The sequence below is a fragment of the Epinephelus lanceolatus genome, chromosome 3 (assembly GCF_041903045.1).
Source record: "Epinephelus lanceolatus isolate andai-2023 chromosome 3, ASM4190304v1, whole genome shotgun sequence".
In the NCBI taxonomy this organism is placed as follows: domain Eukaryota; kingdom Metazoa; phylum Chordata; class Actinopteri; order Perciformes; family Serranidae; genus Epinephelus; species Epinephelus lanceolatus.
The window spans coordinates 31,588,629-31,610,875 of record NC_135736.1 but is presented as its reverse complement, the minus strand read 5'-3'; the positions used below and the strand labels follow the sequence as shown (position 1 = coordinate 31,610,875).

At 41.1% G+C, this 22,247-nt stretch overlaps 2 protein-coding genes across 3 annotated transcripts; both read right to left on the bottom strand.

Annotated features, from left to right (window-relative positions):
• Positions 1–1,353: 1,353 nt before the first annotated feature.
• cnga1a (cyclic nucleotide gated channel subunit alpha 1a) lies at positions 1,354–6,553 on the bottom strand. The gene is given in 8 exon segments (XM_033625225.2): positions 1,354–1,439; positions 1,476–2,301; positions 2,402–3,012; positions 5,120–5,226; positions 5,564–5,668; positions 5,758–5,909; positions 6,301–6,358; positions 6,468–6,553. Coding segments are annotated over 8 exon segments (2,031 nt in total).
• A 5,724-nt stretch (positions 6,554–12,277) lies between these two features.
• Positions 12,278–16,513, bottom strand: enam (enamelin). Of its 2 annotated transcripts, none has more exons than XM_033624831.2 (8): positions 16,380–16,513; positions 16,139–16,206; positions 15,965–15,994; positions 15,730–15,795; positions 15,585–15,626; positions 15,443–15,466; positions 15,278–15,361; positions 12,278–13,107 (listed from the first exon to the last, which is right to left on the bottom strand). In XM_033624831.2, exons 2-8 carry the CDS (start codon positions 16,190–16,192, stop codon positions 12,718–12,720), a joined length of 690 nt encoding a protein of 229 aa, XP_033480722.2. In that variant the 5' UTR covers positions 16,193–16,206; positions 16,380–16,513; the 3' UTR covers positions 12,278–12,717. The 2 variants fall into 2 exon arrangements, with proteins under 2 accessions (XP_033480722.2, XP_033480723.2); XM_033624832.2 differs by having other exon boundaries at positions 15,730–15,792.
• Between the last annotated feature and the right edge of the window lie 5,734 nt (positions 16,514–22,247).

The window sequence follows — 22,247 nt, the reverse complement described above, 5'->3', positions numbered from 1 at the left end:
CAGCTTGTGGACTCATACCTCTGCTCAGTGTTGAGGCTGAGGGCCACTGACTACATGTCGATATTTGACAAGTAAGGAGTGAGTGAACCACTGAGTTAGACTAGTATTTCCAAACCTAGGGGTCAGCACCCTTCAGCAGGCACCAATGAAATTTTTAGAAGACCGCAGATAACATCTTTCCATTGTTATTTCCTTTGTGAAACACTGGATGCTTTCACCTCCTCAGGTCTCTGAAAACAATTTCCAACAGCCATCTGAGAAGGAAAACTTGTTCTTTGGTTGAACTGCTCACAATTCAGCCCCACACAAAGGCCATAACTTTTGATGAAGTGTCACAAGCAGATATTGCTTTGTTTTAGAGGGTCGCTGCCAAAGCGATTGGAAACCACTGGGTTAGACTATTGTGAAAGTCTTGTTAACATGTCAAAATGTAATTGTATGAGTGCCAACCAAAAATATGGAAATATAGAAATATCAGACCCATTCTGAAGTGTCTGCATTGGTTACGAGTAAGTCAGAGAACTGATTGTAAAACACTGCTACTGTTCTACAAATCACATAGTGGGCAACAGCCAAATAATATTGAACCCCCTAAAAACTTGCTGGGTCTTTGTGACACATATCTATAACAACCTTCCCTGTGATTTTAGGCACTATCAAAATCTGACCATGGTCAAAATCTAAAGCTGAACTGTTCACTGCTCTCTATGATTGAACATTGGTCCTTGCTTTGGTTTTACCATATCTATTGATTAATAATGCTTGAATGTTTTTTTGAGCCTGTCTTATTTCTTAATTCATGCACTTTGTAACTTTTAATTGCCACCCTTGTAGCGCTGCACAAATGTGCTATAGAAATAAATAGCCTTGCCTTATGTCTATCGGTTGATAAAACCTTTTATGCAGAGAGAGCTTCAGCCCCAGAGCTACTGTATGCCATGTGATTACCTGTAAATAGTAGCTCTTTATTATCCTTGTGTGGGAAGCAGCATATACTGCAGGGGTGGGAGTAGCATAAGACTCTGTGCATATCTAGTTATGAAAATCACAATAAATAGGACAACGGAAGCCAGTATTTTATTTGAGTTGAATGTTAATATCTTCATTGGCAATATTTGCCCATTGCATTACGGTCTTTAATCTGATAATATATACACAGTGGCAACACCTTGTTAAAATGAGTTCCAGTGGATGCTTCAGCCAGTCTCTAGTGTTTCTCTTTTTTATCTTTTGCAGTTTTTAATTATCTTTGAGTTTATTAAAAAGCAAGTCCAGAAAGAGAGACTCCTTCGTGATAAAGATTCTATTGTGGCTACTTAGAAAAGTGCTTAGTGTTTTACAGAAACTATGGGTTTATTTTTTCTCTTCTTCTTTTACCTCTTCACCCTTTCCTTCTTCATCTTTCGCTTCCTCAGCTTTTTCCTCTTCTTTCTTTTCCTCTTCACCTTCTTCTTCATCTTCCTTTTTCTCCTCGCCTTTTTCCTCTTCTTCCTTTTTCTCCTCTTCCACCTTCATCTCTTCCTTTTTCACCTCTTCTTCCTCCTCATCCTCGTCTTCCACCTCCTCTCCTGTTAGGTGCTCCAGATCTGCGATGCGACGTCTCAGGGCCTTTTCAACACTCTTGTAATTTCCCAGCATTCTCTTCAGCTTGAACTGCATCAGCTCCATCGAGCCGTACAGTTTGTTGACCTTCTCCTCCAGCTCCTTGACCTCAGGCTTGATGTTAGCTGGGTCCAAGTCTATCAGATTATCTTTCATCAGGATCTCCCGGCCTTTGTCCTCGAGCATGCTTTTGGCATCTGGATACTCCACCAGTGACTCCATCAGGTCATCCTTGGACAGGCAGAAGAGGTCTGAGTATCCAATGCTGCGGATGTTGGCTGTTCGCCGGTTGCCTGCTTTGCTGCCTTTAATATTAAGAATACTGATCTCACCAAAATAGCTGCCACTTTTCAACACAACAAACTGTGTGACTCCATCATCAGCAACAACTGCAAGATTTCCATCTTTGATGATGTACATCTCACGGCCAATGTCGCCCTTTTTGCAGATATAGTCTCCGGGGCTGAACACCTGTGGCCGCAGCTTGAGCACCAGCTCGATCAGTAGGCCAGCCTCACAGTCCGCAAAGATACGAACTTTTCTGAGCGTCTCCATGTGGACTTGGATGGCGATCTCAGCCTTTAGCTTGTCTGGAAGATACCTCAGCACCTCTCTTTCATCCTGTGCCTTGCCATTATTCCACAAATAGTCAAACCACTTGATGACTCTCAATTCCAGATCCTTGCTGACCTTTCGGACCTGTGAATGAAAGGAAAACATTCAACATATAATCAAAGAATAGTTTATTTTACCCATACTTGGGCTAGTTTTTTGAGTGGAAAAGAAGAGGTCCAAGTACCTGCATGTACTGCTTGATGTTGTCAATCCGGGCCTGAAACTGAGCTTGGGCAGCGTTCATGTTGGAGATCATGGTGGCGATGTTTCCTACAATGGTGGCAAAGATCAAAACCCCCACTAAAAAGTCAGCCACATGAAAGAGAAATTCTGAGTCAAGGGCTGGCGGTGGAGTTTCTCCGATGGTAGTCAGGGTCAGTGTGGACCAGTAGAGGCTAAACGAATACTTCCTGCCAAACTCCCCAAACGCAGGCTCATCAGGATCATCCAAAGCTGGGTAAACCCAGTCGTCAGCACCAAAACCAATGGATTTTGAGAATGAGAAGTAGAAGCAAGCATTCCAGTGGATGATAATGAGAATGTACATGATCAAGTTTCCGATACGAAAGATGTTGGGGTAGTTTGTTTTAGTCTCCGTCCTTGTGAAGAACTCCAGCATGCGGCCGATTCTCAGAAGCTTGTTGATACGGATCTCTGGGTAGTCAAGGCCGAAGTAGAAATAGAAGAAGTCAGTGGGCAGCATGGAGATGAAATCGAGACGAAACTGGAAGCTGCTGATGTAGCGATCGAGTAGCAGCTGCTTATCTTTCACCATGAGGCCTTGCTCAAGGTAACCTGCATTCAAAGAGATCAAAAATTAAAGACACTCTGTACAAGGTTTTCCTCATGAGTGAAAGTAAAAGGCCCAAAGAAAGGTTGGAATCAAATCCAAAACACTTTCTTTTATCACAATATCCCTGTTATTTATTATGATTGTATTATATCGTATTCTACTGTCGTATGGACCCCTCATGGGTAATGTCCTTAAGAAAGTCTGAATTGAGTTGTATTGAATTGAATAATCAGACCTTGATTACACAGAAATGACTGCCTTTCAAATTACAATGCAACTTTTAGAACAGCTGGCTGCATCAGTGATGAGATATTCATCTCATCATAAAGAGATGTCAATATTCACAAGATTTAGTGTTTTTGTGTTCAAAATAATGATCAGTTTGTAAAGGATTGTTCTCATATTGTAGCTTTATTTTCTGTAGATCAGTGTCCCACAAATAAACCCAATGACATCCAGATTTGTAAAACGATCAAACATATGTCCAACACAGACAAATGTGTGTTTAAAATGCTTAAAGGATGGATTCACATTTTTTCAAGTCTACCGTAAGACAACACTCACATGCCCATATGTGCAGTGAAATAGTTCTTGGTTGCTGTAGTCATTCTTCCTGCCCATACTGACCGTGAAATAATCCCTTCCTTCTGCAGTTTCAGTGTAAGTGATAGGGGACAAGATCCACAGTGTTTGATACTGTACGTGCATAAACACACTTTTCAGTCTTTTTAGTACCATATTTCCAAATAGAGAAGTTTGTGCTAAAACCACTGTCACTTGGAAAATGCCCACTTGATTTCTTTAAGGCAGACTGCTTAAACCTCTGATTAGCTCAGAGGTTACCCAAAGGAGCTGTACGCAAGAATGTAAACATTCGAATAAGCTGCATCAGACACCAAACGGACTTGACCCTGCCAGCTCCCTAAAGCGACATCTGTGTAATGTCCATTTGAGCCCCATATGTGAAGAGTGTGGAGTGCACATGTTGATGACCCTTCTTTCGTGAGGCACGCGCAAAACTGGAACAACACAAACACTGGGGGATGGAATCAAAAATGTCTAACTAGAGAGATGCCGAGATTCAGGAACTTCTATCAGTAAGGGTTGAAGTTAAAATCGTCCAATAAATTCAAGGAACGGCAGGAGACTGTGTTTTTATGACCACATAACAAACCAACTACATGACTGCTGTATTATTCACATCATTTACTGCCACCACCCCTCACCTAAAACAAACAGAGTATTTCCTGTAGGTTTCACTCCGAATTCTGGTGATGGGTAATGACTTACAGGGTCAGACACTGACGAAAAAGCCGTCCTTTAATGTTGGCATGACATGTGGCTGGTTGCCATCATAGTTCAATGGTGCTGGGTGGCATCAGGGTGAAATGCTAAGGTGTTAAAGTTAAGGCGACGAAAGTCTGAGTAGGGTGGGAGGGGGTGGTGGTGGATGGGTCTAACAAACACCGACTTTCACCAACGAGAGCAGTCTTCGCATCTCGTAAAATTCCAAACCCAACCACGTGCTTTTGTTACGTAAACCCAACCATGACCATTAGTTGTTGAAGACAAAAAAAACATCAATTGGCGGTTTTAGTGTGTTTATTCTGAAAGAGACTGTATGTAAACTGTAAATTTCCTATCAAAACGGAAGTGTATTTCGAAAGAAGACAATGCATGTAGCAGGCATAACTTCACATGGCATCCCAGATCATCAAAAACCAACACCTTTCATGTCATATCTGGATGTGGACAGTCCATGACCAAATGTGGATATGTGACGAGGTCAGAGTGAGAATGTGTTATAGAGAACGCCTCTGACTCAGACAGTTTCCTGTTGTGTGCTACATGTGAGAAAGGGAAACTCCAGACAATGTCCAGACCTGGTTCTTTGGCTCCAGAAAGCATTTTTGCAACAAGAGCTGTGGATTTTTGTTCTCCATCACTTACAGTGAAAACAAATCAAGACAGGATCTTTTTGTGCAGAATGAGAAGCAGAGATAACAGTAACTGCAAATAATTTTATCAGTGTACATGTGGGTATGTGATTGAACAGTGTGCCTTATCCTTGAACAGATTTTGATTGGGAGGCTCAGGTCAGACTCTCACCTGTTCTGGTCCTGAAGAACATATCGGCCAGGTAGATTACATCTGAGGTGTAGTCCAGAATAACCCAGTAAATGAGGTAGTTATGCTGCAGCTCCTCAAAGCAAGCCCTGTTCACAGAAGAGGAAGACCACCAGCAATGAGTGTGTTTCGTAAATGAAAGGTCAAGCCTCCTCCCCACTAGATTGAATGGTGCTACTGCTGCAGCTGATTACTATAGCATTCAGTATTGCAGTGTGTTCAAAGTGAATCAGAGAACTTGTTAGCTTTTGAAAGAATGAGGCTACTCCTCCGCACAAACTCAGCCTGCTGCTTATATTCTTGTGATGTATAACAGCTACATATGGTAGAGGATATGATTTAATGGAACTTAATAGAATCGTGAGACCATTTGACCTGCAGGTGATTTACAGTGTTGAAAAGGAATCTGTGATTTACAGAAGTCACCTGGCGATAATCATGGTCCAGTTGTACATGACTGGTAGTGTGATGACGAACAGCCAGTTGTAATACAAATTCCCGGCAGGATTAATGACAAAAATTTCTTTGGCCCTGTGAAAAGGAAGAAAAAAAAAGTGTAAATTGAATATCTGAAAGTGAAAAAGTTGTCTTGAGGAAGTTGCTCTGACTGACACACTTACTTCGCTTCCTTTTCCTTCTTTTCCTTCTCCTCCTTTTCCTTCTTCTCCCTCTCCTCCTTTTCCTTCTTCTCCTTCTCCTCTTTCTCCTTTGCCTCCTGTTCTTCCTTGTCCTTCTGCTCTTGCTCCTCTTTTTCCTTTGCCTCCTGTTCGTCCTCGTCCGTCTTTTCCTTCTCCTCTTTTTCCTTTGCCTCCGTGTCTTCCTTTTCCTTCTCCTCTTTTTCCTTTGCCTCTGCTTCTTCCTTTTCCTTCTCTTCTTTTTCCTTTGCCTCCTGTTCTTCCTTTTCCTTCTTCTCTTTCTCCTCACTGTAATGCACATGAATACAATGGAGAATACTGAGCATCAAATATTCTTTCCAGGCAATATTTGCTAAAAGGTCTGTAATATAACATAATTACTATTTCTTCTCATTCTTTTCTTTTTTTCTTCTCCTGGGAACGGATTAATTTATACATTTAATAGGCCTAGTAAGGCCTATTAAAGATCAAAGAGGAACTGTGTTTTACAAGGGCTTCACTTATCTCTTCGTGACTCCATAATCGTACTTACTCTTCATTGTTATTGCTGTTATTCATGTTGAGAAGATTTAATTCAGGCACACTTCTGGAAGAGACACAGCATGTTACACATAAAGTTAATTAACAGACTTAATTTCTCATTAATGTTTACATGCCCTTTTGTTTAAATAATGTTAAGCATGTCTTTTGCTTACAGGTCATCCTCGCTGTGCTCTTCACTGTCTGTAGAGAGCTGTGGTATAGTGTGAGGTGGCACGGTGAGGGTGGTTGAAGTGGTCATGGCAGCAGATCTGCAGTTTACCCTGCAAAAATATATCACAAGAAGAGATTTTGTGTAATGATGAGAAGTGACTAAAGGTTAAATACTCTTGGTTTGTCCCAGCAATGTGATAACAGACCCTCAAATTAGGTATGGCTAAACTATTAGACTACATGATTAGTCCATAGATAGAAAATTAATCAGTGAATTTTTTGATGATTGGTTCATCATTTAAAGGGACAGTCCACACCTGAATCAAAACTACGTACTGTAGTGTCATTTATCAATCTTGATTGTTTTGGTGTGAGTTGCTGAGTGTAAGATATCGGCCACAGAGATGTCTGCCTCTCCAATACAATGGCACTCAGCTTGTGGTGCCAAAAAATATATTTGAAAAACTCAACAGCAATGTCTCTTTCAAGAAATCATGACCCGGTTACTCAAGATAATCCACAGACCTTGTTGTGAGCAGTTTCACGTAGGAACTATTTTCTTTCTACCGAACTACACCCACCAACCATATCAGAGGGACGCATGCATCTACTCATGGAGGAGCAACTTGGTCTCACCCCGAAGTCGTCGAAAAACGATGCTTGGGCAGTAGGGCTGTCAACAAATATTCTAAATTCGAATTTAAATTTGAATTTGAAAAAAAAATGGACCTTCGAATGTGAAAATTGATATTCGATTGTGCAGAGAGAAAAAAAACACCACCGCAGCTGTCCTCTTTGCGAGTGGGCGTTGGCACCAGACGCGCATTTCTCCACGCTGGTCGACAAGCGGTTCTGCTCCCAGCTGTTGTCTCCGTCACCCAGCTTGATACATTCGCTCGCGGCTCACGCAGAAAATAGACCAGACGCCGAAACGATTGAGCCGGTCACGGTCCGGTGCTTCGAGGCTCTTCGCAGCGCTTCCGCGGGTGGAGTGGTCACGGGTAAGGGGGGGGGGGGCAAGCGAGAGGTCCGCGGTCGTTTATAACGTAATGTTATAGATAATTGTTTTATGTGTTTTAATGTGTAGGTATGTAAATGTTTTCAAAGACGTTTATGTTTAAATAAAAATACCTACAGGTAGTTATGTTTCATATACAAGTATGTTTCCTTGTATTAGTTTGCCCTCTTGTGGACATAATGCGGAAAAAAATATTTGAATGGCTCAACCCTATGAGTTATTTTTAGAAGGAATATTCGAACATCATTTTTGAGCAATTTTGACAGCCCTATTGGGCAGTGACTTGCAGCGTCAGAAGCCAGTGATAAAAGGCGTCCTTTAACGTTTGCGTGAAAAGCAGCTGGTCGCCGTTTCAATCTAACGGCACCCGTTGGCATCAGAGGGAAATGCATTGGGACGAGAACGAAAATTAAGGTGGTGAAAGTCCAAGTGGGGCAGGAGGCAGTGGTGGTGGATGGGTCCAACAAACATCGACTTTCATCTGGGAGAGTGGTGTTTGCGTCCTGTAAGATTATATAGCCAAATCCCGTTCTTTTTCCTGAACCCAACCACGTGCATTTGTTGTTGAAGGAAACAAAAAAACATCAATTCGCAGTGTTGTACCACTCTAGTGCGTTTAGTTTGAAAGAGACTGTATGTAAATGGTAAACTTCCTGTGAAAACGGAAGTGTATTTTGAAAGAAGACAATGCATGTAACAGGCTGAACTTGACACGGCGTCCCAGAACGTCAACAACCGACACACCCAGGGTACCTTGCACGTCGTTTCTGGACGTTGAAAGTCAATGACCATACGTTGATATGTGACAAGGATGGAGTGAGAATGTGTTGGGATGAGAGGCTTGTGTTTGTGACAGCGCAAGATGTAAACATCAATGACATCCTCCCCAGTTGAGCTGTAACATTAGCTAGCTCAGTTTGTGCTAGGAGAGCAAGCAGTAAATGCATTCTCCCGTCTGTGTGGTGATATTCTTGGTGGGTGTAGTTTGAAAGAAAATAGTTCCTACATGAAACTGCTCACAACAAAGTCTGTGGATTATCTTGAGTAACCAGGTCATGATTTCTTGAAAGAGACATTGCTGTTGAGTTTTTCAAATGTGTTTTTTCAGCACTTTGAGCACCACAAGCTGAGTGCCATCTAGTTCCATTATATTCAAGAGAAGGCAGACATCTCTATGGTCGATATCTCCAACACTCTGCAGCTCACACCAAAATAATCTAGACTGATAAACAGCACTAAAGGAACTGCTACTATCATCTTAAATATGAATACTCTCAGTGTTGATACTGTTGGTTAGACAAAATCACATTTCAGGATGTCACCTTGGTCTCTGTGAACTTGTAATGGAGAGTTTTGGCCATTTCTGACACTTTAGACCAAACAGTTAAGACAGAAATCTGCAGAAGACGCAGCCATAGATGGTTGTCTAATAGTCTCTGTGGTTTTGATGCATTGTTAGAATCAAAAGTTTAAACAGTGACATTGTGTTCCCAGCTGCATGACAACAAAAGGTGTTGTGTTCTCAAAACCCTTCATACAACTATGACAAAAATCTTCTCAAGTTGGAGAGCAAAATGGAAAGACAGCTATTCCAAAACAGTGCATCAAATCATAAGCTCACATTTTCACTCATTTAATGGTGATATACAGGAAAACTGAAAATAAAATTTGGAAACTATTTTATGCAGTATGTTTATTGCTCCACATAAGTCCTGTGATTAAATTAGACTTGCACTGCATTGCTAAAATACTGCAAAACTGTTTGTGTGGCATGTCGAAAGCTGTGTAAAAAAGAGCCTAAAGTCTGAAACCACAGTTTGCAGAAATCATAATCCATTCAGTTTCATGTGACTCACCTTTTCCACCTGTTAATGTCATGCAGAGTCCATTTTCCGTTGAATCCTTTGTATGCTTTTTTAAGATCTATAAGTGGGCCACTTGCAGCAGCAACACATTTCTTGTTCGAATCATTAGTTGCTTATTATTATATATTATATTATATTATATTATATTATATTATATTATATTATATTATATTATATTATTATTAATATCAAAACGTAGCCGCACAAGTGTCACCTATAAGCATTGAGTCTAACTTATTGTGTCACAGAGTCTCAGTGACCCTGATAAGGATTTGTGGATTAGAGTTGGCTGAGAAGTGGAGAGGCAAACTCACTCATCCTCCCTATTTGGCCACTCAAGTGGGAGAAGAGATTTCGTTTAAGTGAAGTTTGGACAACCTTCAGTTAACCTGTTAGTGAGGACACAGAACACTGAAGACCATTTTGTGGTGACACCCTTTTTTTCCTCTTTTATCTGTGACAGGCTATCATTTTCCTGACCATTTGCGGAACAGCAGAGGATTTAGTCTGCCTGCACACACACACACACACACACACACACACAGGCATCTCCTGCTCAGTCAGCACTCTCAGCCATATCCAGCTCTGATCCTATTAGATCGTGCCAGGTATTACAGATTTCAGATCAGGTGCATCTGCTTCCTTTTACATGAATAAGAATCATGAGAGAGAAAATTAAATCTGAACCTCTATCAGTGCTGAGCGCTGCATGCTAATAGCTGGAGTTCCACCTCCCCTGTGCACTGTAGACATCCGATGGCTCAGTAGCACTCCCTGTTGGCTGACGTGGTGTTTGCTGTTTTATGACAGTACAGGAAACATCTTTGGAATTGCAATAAGTTTTATATTATATTGAATCATTTTGGAACAAGTATAAATTATGAGAGCTTTGAATGGTTGTGTTGTGTGTTTTTGCAGCAATAGGAGTGAAAGGAAAGGCAAAATAATGGACTCCTCATCAGTACTTTTTACATACCATGACAGTTTTAGCCCTTTGCAGACATGCTCACTTTATGCTAATCCCATGCAGTTTGGGGCAATATCATGCAGTTTTTTTGCATGCAGTATAAATGTGTTACTTTCACCTATTATATTTGAATATTTCTGCAGACTGGGGTCCCTAAACAGTCTTGGAATTGCATAAATTGGGTATGACTGGAGAGCTGAGACTCTTGAGGACTTTATAAACCCAATTTTATTCATGTGTGATGATGTTAGCTCCCATAGCAGCCAGTGGCACCCCCAGTAATTTTCCATAGGTATGGCCAGATGGGGCCACTGAAGACCCTAAAGCTATAGCCTACCAAATCAACTAAAAGCCACAACTGAATTTCAGGAATTTACTTATGTTTTTTATATAGGCTATTTGTAACTATGCCAATATGAAAGCTGAGCAATTGCATAGTGGTGTAGGGTGAATTAAGGGTGATTGGGACATGAGGTCAAATGGGACAGTATAACGATACAGGTTTTATTTTCTCACCTGATGAGCCCAAGCTGTGAAACCACATAATCAAAACAGCATGCCCTCATAGGTGTGATATCATGTAGAGTAGGTAGGGCAAGATTCAAACAGGAAGTTGACCCTGCAGTGCATGAAGTGAGGAAATTGACATGAGCTTTAGCTAGTTTTCAAGGTAATAAAATTGTCAGAGTGAATATATTGCACAAATTTTCTGATGGAAACATGATTATAATGTACTACTGCTCCAAAATCAATAAAAATGTGTTTATAGCATGTGTCTGTTTTTGGAATTAACCTGTTTAATCCCAAACACGCACATGCTAAAAAGCTTTGCTAATGAAGTAAATGATCAACCTTGCAATAGAGAGCCATTGTGTATGCTTTGTGTACTCTAGATCGGTGCTTCGCAACCTCTTCATGTGTGCAGAACCCTAATTAACCATGACAATATTTATGGACTGGCTAGATTTTGCTAGGCGTTTTTTTGCACGCCATTTTTGCTAGCTGAACTAGCCAGTTAGCAGGAACCACCAAGCCAAACCTAACACTTAGCCTTGACCTATTAACCCAGCCCTAACTGATCCTGATTAGCATTTTTTAAACATCAGTGAATGTATTCAATGAATTTTGGACTTCTAGGATTAAAAAAAAAAATCAATTAAATGTGTTCAATGAGAGAATTATGGGAGGCTGTGGGAGGGAGGGGGTTGTTGTGAGAGCTGTGGACGCACTTCAGCAATAAAGTGTAACATAAATGTACATGGAGTCTTAAATCTTAATGATGAAAAAGAAAAGAAAAGTGTGCATGTGAAATTATATCAAAGCATGAAATAAATGTGCAGTAAATATGCTTACACTGGCCTAAATCAGTGATAAGATGAGCTGTCCCAATCACCCAAATGATACAAAAAAAAAGAGGTTTGAGGTCAGTTTACTTAAAAGGGTATGCCATGCCGCCGTGGAATATGATAAAACTTTCTTTTCTCTTCAAATGGATAGGTAATATTGTCAGTATTACAGAAATGTGCCATTTGTTGGGGTTTTTGTTTTTATATTTATGACAAGAAAGTTTTTTTTACTGAGAACAAGCCCTCTTGAGTATATAGGAGAGACTCGTGGGTACACATAGAGCCCAATATCATTCAGATATCTTAGGCTGAGAGTACAAGGAACCCCTTTAGAAATGGCCATGCCTGTTTTTCCCCTGCCAAAATTTAGCCTAATTTTTAAGTGTTATTTAGTCCCTTGCTGACAAGCTGGCACGGTTGGGTCTTCTTGTTTCATATGATACCAGTATCATCACTCTAGCTTAAAACTCAGCCGGCTACAGCCTTAAAGCAGGAATGTTGGCCAGGATTTCCTGCGGCCTGGAGGTTCTTACATTTATTTCACACTATAGTTTTTTTCCACAGAAGGCATTTTGCCATGTCACAGTAGGAAAAGCACACAAGTAAATAATAAACATCATGGTGACTGAATTTTATTTAGCTTCTTCAGTTACAGGGTCCTGATTTTGTCCATGCTGGCACTGTCATAGCTTACTGGAACACTTAGGTAGGATTGAGTCCAAATGTCTGCTATGAAAAAGGCACACAGAGATTTGAAGTCTTGGAGGAGATATATTTTTATAGTGTGTGCACAATAAGTTATGGTGCCTGTGTGCATGGCCATGACTAATCAATCCCAACTTAACTGGAAGTACATAACTGCAAAAAGTATTTTAATTAAAGACGGAAAAAAGAACACAACAACATCTTTTAATTGTCCAATTCTGACTACAAAGACACCTCGTTTGTTTTCCTCAGTCTCTACTCAATATGCCACAGCTTTTTCATCCTTTAGCGAAACCCATCCCGGTAACTGGTAACAGAGGAGCACCTAAACTGGTAATAAGAGGAAGATAACTACACTGCGGCAGCATCTGCTACCACTCCAGTTGTGTCAATCTCAGCTGCCTGCGGGGCATTGCCGGCGTCTGCAGCATCAGCAGCAGCCACATCAAAAGCCACCTCAGGGGCTGCAGGGGCAGTGTCAACAGGAACCACATCAACAGGAGGCACATCCACAACAGCTGCATCACCCGGTACAGCGTCTGCTGGCACGTCAACCACAGCTGGTTCCACATCTGCTGCGGGGTCTGCCGCGGGCTCTGCTGCGGGATCTGCTGGTGCTTCTTCGACCACAGCTGGTTCAGCCTCAGCTGCCTCGGCCTCCTCGGCCTCCTCTGCCTCATCAGAGTTTAAGGGGGCAGCAGGGGCACCGGGTGCTGCAGCTCTGGGGGCAGGGGCGCCATCCTGTGCCGAGAGATGGAACAAAAATGACTTAGATGTGGAGAAATTCCAGATACATTTGGTTAACCACAGAAACAAACAGGCTGGTTCAGAGAGAGCTACACAGCGTGTGAAAAAAACAGTTGTATTAAATCTTTTGTGTCTCTGGAGGAGCTTTGTTAAGCATATACAATTACTCAACTGACACCTGAGTAATCTAACCTTGTTTTTGGGGAGTACACATTTTAAACGAAAGCCCATGTAACAACTGGTGGAGTTTAGAAGATTTGGACATTTACCAGGCAGGAAGTGTCCAAAGAAAATTGCCACTGGCTGCATAATAGGTAATCTTTATCCATTCAACTACAGGTCAGAATGTCTCAGCTGCTTCAATCTTGTTTCAAATTTGATCTACCTAAGTAATACTTCTTAGGTTTACACCAAGGTCATTACAAAGAATATTTGAATGTGATCTGTTTCCCTAAGATAAAAAGCAATGCAAATACAAAAGATTCACCTCATGTCTTGATAATTTTGCTGGATTTTATTTTCAACTAATGGCCTGACTAATCTGTTTGCCCAGCAGAGCCATGGGCAGGTTATCAGACAATAAGTCCCCGGACACAGATTTATGATAGGCCTCACCACCTCTCTTCCATAGGAGGTGGTTAGCCTCTTTTTTTGTTTATGTTTTGTTTTTCTTTGTAGTCGTTATTCATCTTTTTGTATTTTTATGTCTCTTTGTGGTAATTTTGTGTATTTTTGTCTTTGTTTTGAGTCTCTTTGCAGTTCCTCTCCTCTCTTTGTCGTCTGTATGTGTCTCTTTCTGTCTTCATTTTAAGTCCTTTCCTGGTTGGTACCTGTTAAGTATGCAGGTGAAAGCCAGAGAGGCCCCTGACACTTTCGGCCCTTGAGCCTGTGCCTGATAGGACCATTCACTAATCCAATGTCATATGGCTTACTGTAAATTTATTATGTCGATGTGTTCTGTATGACATCAATGGCACGTCTGTCCGTCCTGAAAGAGGGATCCCTCCTCAGTTGCTCTTCCTGAGATTTCTACCATTTTTTTCCCCGCTAAAGGGGAAGTGTTTCCTTATCCGCCTTGAGGGTCCAAGGCCAGAGGGATGTCGTATGTTGTAAAACCCCCTGGGCTTTATTAATAAAACTGAATAGAACTGAATTTGACAGCTGTTTTTTTAAAAAGTAAAATAAAATAAATGAATTGTGTAAATTCCATTCAGCTGCTTCAGTTTCAGGGTCTTGGTATTGTTCATGATAATAGTTACACCTGTGTTTTTCTCAAAGGAATACCTTATCCACAAAGTGACCATTTATATATCAGTTAGTCATGTTGTTTTACCTTGAATTTGTGATGCTGACAGTGAACAAAGAATCCCAAAACTGCAAACAATTTCAATTAACTGAAGTCACTGGGGACAATGTTTGTGTTGCTTTCACTGTCAGTCCCATTCAGAGAGAGCTGAGGGCAAGGATTTGCAAAATATTTCGGAAGTACTGAGCCCGCAATTGGATAAATAAGACTTGGATTATACTGCACAAGCTGTGTGAGAGTTTGTAAAAGCCTGTTTTGATATAGTTGCTTAGTGCTTCTGATAAACATGGTCCCCAATGACTTAAAGTAATCAACAGTGTTGCTGTTTTTGGATGCTTGCTTTACATGTTTACTTGGTTTACATGAGGCATGTGAGAAAAAACAAATTTTCCTCATGAATTTTATATATCATGGCATTAATAATTGAATATATACATGGTCTTATTAAGGATAAAGTATTCCTTTAAATATGACAAGTCAAAATATCTGATGTGAAAAATATTTAGCTCAGCAAAATGATCAACACATGATGACTGGTGATTTTGTCTTGAATTTGTTTTGGAGGAAACACTGCAGGTCTTTTTCTTTTTTTAAGCAGAGCTCTCAAGTGAAATTCAGAGCAGGAGAAATGCACCACAAGTAGCCTTCACCTGTGCTTCTCAGCTCAGTGTAAATCCAGTGTGAGTGTTTTTGTTGGTCATGTGAGACCAATCATAAAACATTTTGTGCTTTTTTTGTTTGATCCCTTCAGCAGGAGTACCTGTAGTGACATTTATACCAACAAAGAGACATCTCCATTGGTCGTTTACCTCTGTAAACAACATTTCAGTGCAGCTCAGTACGAAGATGCCCGCTCACCTCCGTCTCCTCCTCTGATGCGTCTCCAACAGCCACAGGAGCTGCAGGGGGAACATCGGCTGGCGCGGCTGGTGCTGCATTCACCTGCATAAATAAAACATTTTCAGCTCAGGCGCATATTGCATTGTGACAGATCAGACGCTGCAGTCCTGTATGTGAGCTTACCACTTCTGCCGCAGCTGGATCAGCCTAAACCAATGAATAATTCATGAGTAAGTAAACTTAAGTAATTATGCCAGAGTTTTGTTTATATTAAGTTTTCGCAGAAATCTTAAAGTCGTGTTAGAGTCAAACAAGATAAACTTACAGGAGCAGCAGCAGCAGGCAGGAAGGGGTTTCCAAGAGCTCCCTGGAAAATAAAGATTAATGATTAATGGCAAACTATCTGAACTGATAATGATTTATATTTTTCCTTCTTCTTGTTCAGTGACACTAAAATGGACCCCCACTACCTGCTGCTGGTAAAGCCTGTACATCTCCATCCACCTCAGGGCCTCATTAGCATGTGCTGCAACCTGCTGAGGAAATACCAGACATCTCCAGACATGAGCCGCAATTAAGCCAATTATCCTCTTCTCCGTCAGACACTTATCGCACTACACATCTGATGACATGACTAAAACATGGTATGACATGCCACGGCAGACAGACGGACACAGAAACCTCACAGTTAAGCAAATGTCTTACTTTTTCCTCATAGCTTTCGCTCTCCGCAACCTGCAAACCAAACAAGAGGAATGAGGAAGCAACAATGACTTAGTGCTTTTTCCTCCTTAAAGCAAAGCAGTGTTTAAAATCTTTAAAAGGGATCAAGTTGGTAGACTTAATGACATGTTTACATCATGTTAAGGAAAGACTTACAGGAGCAGCCATGGTGGTGGTGAACAGGCACATTACGAACACCAGCAGCTTCATCGTGATTGTTCCTACTGAAAAACAGAAAAGAGACAATCTTGTTTCCTTTGTTTCCTTTTCCAGATAAAAGAAAGCATTTCTGAAATTAAAATTAAGTTAAGATAATTCGCTTTGTGTCCTTTTGCATCAGCAGGACCTTGTTCCTAACACAGTGTAATCCTGTTTCCATATAAAAAGCCCATCTCACCTTTATTTCCCGGTGCAGCGAGAGAAACTGAAGTTGTATCTCCTCAGGGATGGAAAGCAATCTACTTCATCTCTAACATGGATGCCATTTATACACGGGAACATCCTGTGACAGCCAATCATATCCAGTGAAACACGCAGAGCTATGTGTTTGAAGAAATCTTCTAACACTTTGAAAAAAAGAAAAAAGAGGCATGTAGGGTTAAGGCCCCTCTTATACTTAATTACACGCTGTGTGCAAGTATTCTTAGCACACATGCCCTTCTCTTTATTGCCCTAAAAACCAAACAAAAAAAAAAGACAAGACAGCATGAAGCTGACATAAGCATGTAATGATAATGACTGGGAGACACCACTTAGTTTGTAGGCTATTTAAAAATACTATGAAGATGTGAGGGGGAAACATGGAATATATAAAAGAATTAGGCAAGTGCTTGTTGATTTAGGCAGTTCAGTGCTGCTAGGCATAATGTGTGAAGCTCTAAATATTAAAGTAAAATGATAGTGACAAAGAGATACACTATCTAAACTCTACTACACACACTAGTAGACACTTGAGCAGTGGTGGAAAGTACACATTTTCCTTTTCCTTTGTTTAATTATTCTCATTTTATGATAGTTTATATTTGTACTTAACTGCATTTCAGGTGAAATACTCTACTACAGATACAAGTTTTACAATAAAAACATTTCATAAGCTTATCAAATACAATGTGATGTCTCAAACGGTGGTTTCTAAACTTTTTTGCTTGTGACACTTTGAAAAAGAGCAGAGTGTAGATAGTGGCTGTGTCCGAAATCATTCACTAATTCACTACTCCCTACTCACTATGTAGGGAGTTCAATGTAGAGCACTATGTTGTGAGCTCACCTGCAACGTGAAAAACCACTTTCGGACACTACTCAGGTTATTTACACAATTAAATATTAGTAACACAAATAAAACATGTCGTATCAATGTCGGCTGGTGAAGCATCTATAACAAATACTGACATGCCTATTTGTTGTTGTTTTTTTTAATATTTTTTGGGGCTTTTTAGCCTTTAATGTATAGGACAGACAAGCATGAAGGGGGAGAGAGATAGAGGGAGTGACATGCAGCAAAGGGCCACAGGCTGGAGTTGAACCCGGGCCGCTGCGGCAAGAGCCTTGTACATGGGGCACCTGCTTTACCACTAAGCCACCAACGCCCCAGACATGCCTATTTGTGATAAAAACATGAAACTATACTGAGTGTATTTTCCCCAAATTGATAAATCGAATGACAAAGTACTTTGTGCGCTGCTCTGCTCACATTAAACATATTAATAATGTTACGCTGGCAGAAGGTAAGAGGAGAAGAGGTAAGAGCAGCGTATCCTACTAATGTAAGTGATTTTCTGTTTAATCTTTGTTGTGTTGAAGTTTGTTTTACCGGTCAGTCATGTAATAACTTACCAATGTAATGTGTGACATAATGCAGCATGACATTACGGCACAAATTAGAGCTGTTAGCGACCCAGCTCGCTAACATTAGCTAGCGTTTTTAGTCCTACTCTGAACAGTAACTGGGTGGCAGGGGCGGACTGGGACTAGAAAACAGCCTTGGACTTTGACTTGGCCCAGCCCACAACAACTGGTGCGTGGAAACTCATCAGCTCCAGACACGGGTGTCAAAATCCTTAAATCTTAACACATGATGGTGAACATTTCTGTTAACTTTCGACATTTAGAGGCTTCACTCTCTAATTGCCTTTGTTTTTTTCCCTCACCTTCTCAGCCCCACCCTTTTCTTTCCGTTTTTTTTTTTGATTAATACCAGTAACCATATTGTTCTCTTTCACGCTGTCTCTCCCATCTGCACCTGCTGCACACGGCTGCTCGATTCGTATGCGCTTCCTTCTTCTTCAGTTTGATTGCTGGCCAGCCGGCTCATCTATGGGCCGGCTGGCATCCAATTTAAAGGCTGGCACCTAGCGGACTGGATGTGGAACAGTAGATTATCAGGGAGAAAAAGGAAAAAAACAAACAAACAAACAAAAAAACGGTGATGACTGCGTGGCAGCCACCGGCCGTCCTTGAGTACCGGCCGTTCTGTGATTCTCCAAAATCTCCAGATGGCCAGTCCGCCCCTGCTGGGCGGCATTGTCGCCTCACAGCAAGAGGGTTCTGGTTCCTGGTTCGAACCCAGAGTGGGGGAGCCCCTCTGTACGGAGACTGCATGTTCTCCCTGTGTCAGCGTGGGTTTTCTCTGGGTACTCCCGCTTCCTCCCACAGTCAAAAGACATGCAGGTTGGGGCGTCGGTGGCTTAGTGGTACAGCAGGCGCCCCATGTACAAGGCTGTTGCCGCAGCGGCCCGGGTTCGACTCCAGCCTGTGGCCCTTTGCTGCATGTCGATCCCTCCCCCCCCTTCACGCTCATCTGTCCTATCAATTAAAGGTTTAAAAATGCCCAAAAAAATATCTTTAAAAGACATGCAGGTTAATTGGTGACTCTAAATTGTCCATAGGTGTGAATGTGAGTGTGAATGGTTGTCTGTCTCTACGTGTCAGCCCTGTGATAGTCCAGGGTGTACCCCGCCTCTCGCCCAGTGTCAGCCCGGATAAGCTCCAGCCCCCCTGCAACCCCTAGCAGGGTAAGCGTTATGGAAAATGAATTTTTACCTCTTTGTGAACTGACGACTACACATTAAATGGTCAGTTTAGTACCTGGCAAAGGAAAACTAGTAAAACAAACTTCAACGTGTCATTATAAGTTAAACATGTACAGCAGGTTGTAATCGAGTTGCTCTCTCTCCCCTTGTCGGTCTCAGTGTCAGTCCAATATAGTCCGTCCATTCCTTTGGCGTAATGCATGATGGGATATACTGCTTGGTGAGTGACCATCTGTTGTACGCTACTTTTCATGGTGCATTGTCGGATACTTTGAGTTCACTATATAGGGTATATAGACGCAGCCAGTGTTTCTTGTCACACGTCAGATGTCTGAGTTGTCGGCAGTTCCACCAGAGAGACATTTCCCCTCTAAATGTCTCACACAGTTTCATTTATCTTATTGTGTGAGGCCTACAGATGTATAGTTATCTATCATTCCACAAAATAAGATTAAAGAAAAGACTGAAAAATAAATACAGATTTGAATAGCAGAAAAAATGTCTTTGTTTTTTTCTTCTTCTTTCATAGACCATAAATCATCTCATCGCCCACTCCCCCCCAATTCATCTTGTGACACTATGAGTTGTCTTGTGTTTTTATTTTGGCTATGTGCTGTTTTTATTGTCCTTGTATGTATTAATTATGTCCGTGGCGTACCACTGTAGTGTCACGTTTGACAATGCATTGCTTCAAGTTAATTGCAGATGGGTGCAGCGCTACTGGCAAAGCAAAATTCCCCTCCAGGGACAATAAAGTATGTCTTATCTTTATCTTATCTTCAAGAGGAGCTTCTGAACTACACTATAGTGTGTTATAGTGTTACCAATTTCTCTGCAGCATGAGTACTTTTTCTTTTGATACTTTAAAGTATATTTTGTTGATAATCTCTCTGTACTTAGTTAGATTATGAATACAGGACGTGTACTCGTTATGTAGCACTTTTATATGTGTTGTACTCGGGCCTTGTTTTGCTGTGGTGTCTCCAACACGACCTTTTAACACAAGGTTTCCAGACATCTTCATTTAACACTCAAATTTACAGTGGGTGTGTGCCAGTGGGAAGCACTTTGGTGGTGTCTGAGTTTCCACTGATCCCTGTGTTTGTGTTAGGTGGTGTGGTCTTATATCACAGTGATTTTGAACATTGCAGGTTTCTCGTGTTTATTCTTTGCGGTTGCGAGTCAGATAATGAAGGACTTAGCCTGTAATCTGCGAAACTGTATTCTAGACATTCTTGCCTCCAAGTTGCTGAGCTAATGAGTTTCACTACACACCGGATAAAAATCTCATCATTAGTTCTTAGGAACTTTTACTGTTGTTATTTGGCACTCAGCACAATTGCTCCTTTGTTTGCTACCTTGACAAACAGGGCAGTGAGAGGGGTAATGATAAACTGACTACTTTCTGTACCAACGGGAGTGCCTGACTTTTGCCAGCTTAAATAAATTTTGCTTTGCCTCAGCAAAGAATCCGCAGCACACTTAGGCTTTCAGATACAATTTTCCAGCTGTTTTTATTCCTAGGGTGTCATAAACCGGCACTTTGTCACACTCTTTGTGAGTGATATCGACGCCAATGGCACCCTTTAGCATATTTATGAGACTGCTTTCAACTAACTTCATTGTAAACCCATCCATGGCAATACTTGAAGCAGAGAGCAACTGATGCAGCATAAAGAACGAGAAAGTCTGCAACGGGCAGGAGGGAAGGGAGGTGGATGGGTGAAACAAAAGCTGACTTTATTATCCATGTATTAATGAAGTACTTTTAACTACAGTCAGGGGGCCTCAGATGCATTTTTGGATTACCTGCCTGTACTACGGACTTTTACACTGAGTGAGCAGGCCAGTCGTTTTTTATCTTTATGTAAATATTTGCCCCATCCTCGAGGAGCACTTGATTTTTTTTACAACTAACTACACAGAGCCTTAACCCGGTGCAGCACTCCCTATTTTCTCCTCAAAACCAGGCTTTGAAACAGCAGACCACAGTGCGTGTAACATGTTAAACCAAAAGTCAGTGTTGTTCTAACGTTGTGAAATTCATGTACGGTTGTTTTGCACTAACATCACTCACATGACTTATTTATGTCACACCATATTATCCTTCTGAAACAAACTAATTTTAACCCCAAACATGATCCTTTTTCTAAACCTAACTGCGACAGTTTCACAACATTTTCCACATGCTACAATGTGTCTCAGTTGTGCGCTGTGTGTCACTTTGAGACGCAGATGGGGGTGACAAAGCATCTGTATTTGTCAACCTGGGAATAACATCGGGTTGTAGCCATATTGATATAAGTCTTGCAATATTTTCATCTCATACTGATACTAAATCACTAATTGGGTGAATAAAACTTAAAGGTGTAATCATGCAAAGGCTGACTTGCCTAGACGTGGCAGGGACTTCACCAACATTGCATTCTGGTGAGGCAAGATGGCAGTGATCTACAGATACAGAACAAGACTCATCTTGGCCTCAAAGAAACTTTGGTCTTTAACCAACCTTGTCTTTAACTAGAATTTGATGTCAGACTGTTTCCATAATGATTTTACTTCTTTTATGGGTGTAGACCCAGATTATGGCTGGGATCAGCTATCATTGTCTGTGCAGGCTGACATTTGTATAAAGTGCTAATTAGTAATTTTTAGCATGCAAACACAATAAACTAAGATGGTGAACGTGGTAAACAACAAACCCTAAACATCATTTTAAGCATGTTTGTATGCTTGTGACTTCTAAATTGCCTCCCAGATTCTTACTACTGTACAAACTCATTCTGAGCAGGTTTTGATCATGTAATGTGCTCTCAATAAAGAATCATAAAACAATAAAAATACAAAAGACTAGTCCATACCCATTGGTAGCTTTGTCACCTTCTACCTATGCCAATCCTCAATGCCTATGTGCAATTTCACATAGATTGACCACGTCAGTGAGTAGAAAAATGTGGGACTGATAGAATGACACACTGACAGTTTCTGTGATTATGTACAGCATACCATACCATGACTTAGTCATACCAAAAATTAGAAAAAAAAACAACAACATTGGGCCACAGGGGGAGCCACAGCGATCGGTCGCATTTTAGCCATTTTTAAGCATTTTTCTGTTGTTATAGTGCCACCCAGTTGCCAATTAGAGTTAAATTCCTCCAGTCACCTTGAGGCGTCCTGTTCTACATATCTACCAAGTTTAGTAAAAATCAATATGGTGGTTAGGCCTAGATAAG

Coding starts and splice junctions, on each gene's coding strand:
- enam (XM_033624831.2), bottom strand. CDS start 16,192: ATGAAGCTGCTGGTGTTCGTAATGTGCCTGTTCACCACCACCATGGCT. Junction 15,995..16,138: donor CCACCACCATGGCTGCTCCT/GTAAGTCTTTCC, acceptor TTTGGTTTGCAG/GTTGCGGAGAGCGAAAGCTA. Junction 15,627..15,729: donor ACAGGCTTTACCAGCAGCAG/GTAGTGGGGGTC, acceptor TTTATTTTCCAG/GGAGCTCTTGGAAACCCCTT.